A 4,169-nucleotide genomic window follows, 5' to 3' on the forward strand; every position below is an offset into this window, starting at 1 on the left:
TGTGCTACCGAAATGCATTCCGAAGATGTGGGTCGCTCATTGAACGGGGTGCTCGCATTCAACGGCGCATGAGCTTGAAGCGATTGAGAATCTGGTCTTTGACGACAGCTATGGATTGATTGGAAACTCCTAGGGTAGATTTCCGGGAGTCTAAGACTCGTACGCTAAGAAAGACTCGGAGCCCCTAAAGACTTCCTGGAGAAAAGAGTTGTGTTTGCGTTCGATGAGGGTTTAGTTTTCTCATCGGTGCTATTCCGGCAGATCTCAAGGCGAAACTCCCGAGGTGTTCGACCCTTCTCCTGCGAGCGAGTCCCTGGGCGAATCAGCGAGGGACAACCCTCTGGGGAGAAGGATCGAACACCTCAAGTACTTTGCCTCGTTTTGATAAATTAACGACTCGGAATATTTGTACATGAGCTTCAGTGAATTCATCTGCGAGTCGTTCGCGCGCGCATCAGGCTCATAGTCTCCGGGTGATCATTGCACAGATTTCGTCGCAGTCGGAGATCGTTCACGGGAGCTGACAGGAGGCTCGCGCGTGATGCCCTGGCATGCCCCCATCGAGCAGATCAGGAGTTCTTCGGGTAGAATCTCTTCCAGAGATCACAGCTAGGCCTCGGGAACTGTTTCTCGATAGCTCCTGAGCCGCTTAGTTGAACGTATTTATAAGCGGGCGACTCGAATTTCGGTATCGCGAAGTCGCGAACCGGTTCCGGTGTCCTGAAAGCCATGTAACCAAGATGTGATTTTTTCCTCGGCGACTGCCCCATTGAAAGGATGGAATTCTCGTCTACAGGCGTTGGCATACCCTGATTTGACGAATGAGGTCACAATGTTCATCATCATTTTCGTTATAGAGACGTCGTCCGAAGCGAATCTCTCTGGGAATCGTAAGGGTTCCCCGAATAAATAAGGTATGTCATCGAAGTTCGTTGCGCCTATTTCCGCCGGGTTCATCGAGAGGAGCGGCCTGTATTGGAAAGATATAGTCGCCATACTTATTGGGTTGGGGAATCACGAAAATATAACGCCGGAATACTATCGAGGCTCCGTCCACGGGATTTCGGGGGTTCCCGATCTCCTCAAAATAATGTCTCGCAGAGCGTACTTGTATTTGAATTCGTAGAGGAACGCGTTCATGGGTCGGTCTCCGAAGGATTCGGCGAATATTCGTGCCGGGCACGTGACGAATATATCACCGAAAGCCTGTGAGAGGGCCTGTCGGATGTCATTGGGTGGGTCGCTGTCGTTGAGCTTGCCTGCGTACAAGAGACGTTTCCAGGCTTTCAGTTCCTAGCTGCTCTGAATATAATATCGACTCGATGATTCTGAAGACCTCTCGAGCCAAGAAGAATACCAAAGTAGAAATCCATGAGTAGATCTGTAGCGTCGTCCGGGAAGAGGTCCAAAACTTCCGCTAGAATCGAGCGGGCCTCGCTCAGAGTCAACCTGGATTCGTTGGTGAAGAGATGCGGGAAAAGCTTATAGGTTTGCATGTAGCCTTCATCCTCCGTGAAAGCTGAAACAGGGAGTTGATTAGTTCACAAAGGCCTGGTTACATTCTGCAAATACGTTGACAACAGATCAGATAGCGTTTTTCTCATCATGTTCGGGGAAAATGAGGACAGACCAACGAGAACATCGACAGGGAGTACGTGACCGTGAGCGACCGCCATGACAGGGTCCATGGGAACCACCATGTCCCTCTGCCGAGGTAGAAAGCCGTAATAAGAACCATTCAGAATGCGATGTTCTGCCTCAACTAAGCTCGACGCGTTCACTTTCATCAGACATTGCCCAGTTTGCTGCAGTTTTTTCCCGGGATGTAGTGATGTTGGGACACAGCCGACCTCCGAAGCTAGCTTCCGAGCTCTCGTGATTGACTCGGTAGTATCCATGGGATCAACCAGCCAATTAGGAGCCCCTAAAAACAAAAATGTTCGCATGGTATCGACGCGTCTTGCGAAAACGCGAAGTAGAGCAAATCTTCTGAAATTCTTCTAGATTGATATCGGGCTCCTGATAGACACTCACCGCTCAAGAGAACGGCCTGTTTCAGAAGTCCTTTACAAAGGGGAGACAAGAGAAGCATGCCTAATGAAACGGCTCCGGCTTCTTGACCCATGACGGTAACTTGAGAGGGATCGCCACCGAAGTATCCAATGTGCAGCTGAGTCCATTCAAGAGCTCTCACCTGTCAGTCAGAGTTGGAGCTGTGTTAGTTCCGCGTCCAAGCGAGTCTGCATAGTTTTCGAGGGGATTTGCAGAGTTTCGACCATTGGTCAAGAAGCGCTATTGCGGCCCGTGTCGCAATGAGAGATCGCGGATAATTATTAAAATGGGGATATATGGAAATATGGATTCCTTCATGAGGTGCACCCCGCTGGCCGGCTCAGAAATCGACGTAAATTGGTCTGGGGTATGAGGAGATCTCGAAATCTGGGATTCCTGCGGTCCCCGCTGGAGCAAAGTGGTATTCGGGCCCTGCTCCGCGTAAGCGCTATCGTCGATGAATCTGACCGGTTGAGTGGATGTGCGATCGCTCACCTGATCATAGAGGCCCATGTTCCCCGAGATTTTCGAATTGAGCTGGAGGAATCCCAAGGACCCGAGCCGATAATTCACAGTCACGACTACGAGATCACCATAGGCTGAGAGTGTCCCCCCTACAGAGGAAGACGGACATTGTTATTATTTTTCAAGCCGGGTTCCAACAGTGGGTGGGTTCGTGATCGCACCCCATTTATCGGCCAGTCTCAATAATGCTCAGAACTACGGAATTACTGTTTTCAACTCACCATCGTATACTTCAAGCGATGAAGAGCCGGAGCGGAAACCGCCACCATGTAGAAAAATCAACACCGGGAACCTTTCAATCTTAGATCGCCCGGTGAGCGGCGTCCATACATTCAGATATAGACAGTCTTCGGAAAAACTTGTGTTCTTTTCTGGCAGCCACGGAAATGGAGGAAGATCTTCGTTCAGCTGTAAACATGAGGGTGCCATTCCTTTCGCCGCCCGGAGACCCTTGGTGAAGTTGACTGGTTGCGGCTTCCGGAATCTGAGTTTTCCTGAACGTTTGCGAGATCAGTGCTCCAGAAGTGTTCAGTGGAAACTATCGCCGACTCAGCTATACTGTTTCTCGAGAAAAAATGCCGGTTGGGATCGCGAGCTTTCACGCCGATATCTCCTTGTCGTACAAGAACTCACCTTCAGGTGGTCGCGCATAGGGAATTCCTAAAAACACTCGGATCTGTTTCCCCAAAACAGTTTTCACGGTACCCTCAGAGGCAAAGTCGTCTTCTGAAGCTATAGCAGGCGCGAATGCGAACACAATCACACAAACTAGATGCTGAGATTTCATTGTGGACCTCGACTAGTGAGACCCCGAAATCACACAAGACGCTCGAGCAGCAGACTGAAAAATTTATCCAAAGTGATAACACCCATGAGCGTAGCTTGAGCGATTGTGCCGTTGAATTGAATCTGTTTCTTTGTTTGAAATGGTTTGCGAGAAGCTTAGCTTCCCGGGAAGGGAAAATTCAGAACTCGGACATCAATCGAAGCATGACTTAAGCATCGGCCCGATAGCCACCGCCGTGTGGGACTAAACTTTTATTTCCTTGTCAGCGACTTCCAGATCTGCGGAACAAACGCCGTTTTTTTGTATTCAGGCGAGGATCCAATTCATCTTACTTCGATCCGTTCCGATTCAACGAATTCTACACTGTGGAATTTCCACCGCTACCTCGATGGTTGCCGAAGAGTGCCTATGAGAATTCTCCTCAGAAACCTGAATACAGTAAACGCTCGATTTATTTATTGAAGATATCAAGGACCAGGAGCTTGGTGAGCTATCGCAAACTGTTAAAAAATGGAGCGGTGATGCTTTCGCAAAGGAAGGGACAAGAAAATCACATGGTCTCTTTGTTCATCCGTATATTGTCTCGCGAAGAATCCAAAAATACAATAAACAAATATAAATCTCTCTGAATTCAGAGAATCACACTAACGTTCTCAGCATTGCATTATTAGGCGTGTTCGAAGATCCTCGGAGGAGGGCTGTCCCACCCTTCAATCGCTCCGACTCTACAACTTCCGATTTCGTATGAACCAGTGGTTCTTGCACATGGAAAATTTCAGGGGATGCCCGGGAAGATTTCGAAGTG

At 49.1% G+C, this 4,169-nt stretch overlaps 1 protein-coding gene across 1 annotated transcript; it reads right to left on the reverse strand.

Moving 5' to 3' along the window:
• Nucleotides 1-569: 569 nt before the first annotated feature.
• On the reverse strand, nucleotides 570-3,364 carry LOC100899056 (acetylcholinesterase-1-like). The gene is made up of 9 exons (XM_003747793.1): nucleotides 3,211-3,364; nucleotides 2,799-3,071; nucleotides 2,548-2,666; nucleotides 2,035-2,194; nucleotides 1,631-1,924; nucleotides 1,358-1,519; nucleotides 1,109-1,259; nucleotides 809-970; nucleotides 570-720 (listed from the first exon to the last, which is right to left on the reverse strand). Exons 1-9 carry the CDS (start codon nucleotides 3,362-3,364, stop codon nucleotides 570-572), a joined length of 1,626 nt encoding a protein of 541 aa, XP_003747841.1.
• Nucleotides 3,365-4,169: the final 805 nt, after the last annotated feature.

The sequence above is a fragment of the Galendromus occidentalis genome, unplaced genomic scaffold (genome assembly GCF_000255335.2).
Source record: "Galendromus occidentalis unplaced genomic scaffold, Mocc_1.1 scf7180000077524, whole genome shotgun sequence".
Classification (NCBI taxonomy): Eukaryota; Metazoa; Arthropoda; class Arachnida; order Mesostigmata; family Phytoseiidae; genus Galendromus; species Galendromus occidentalis.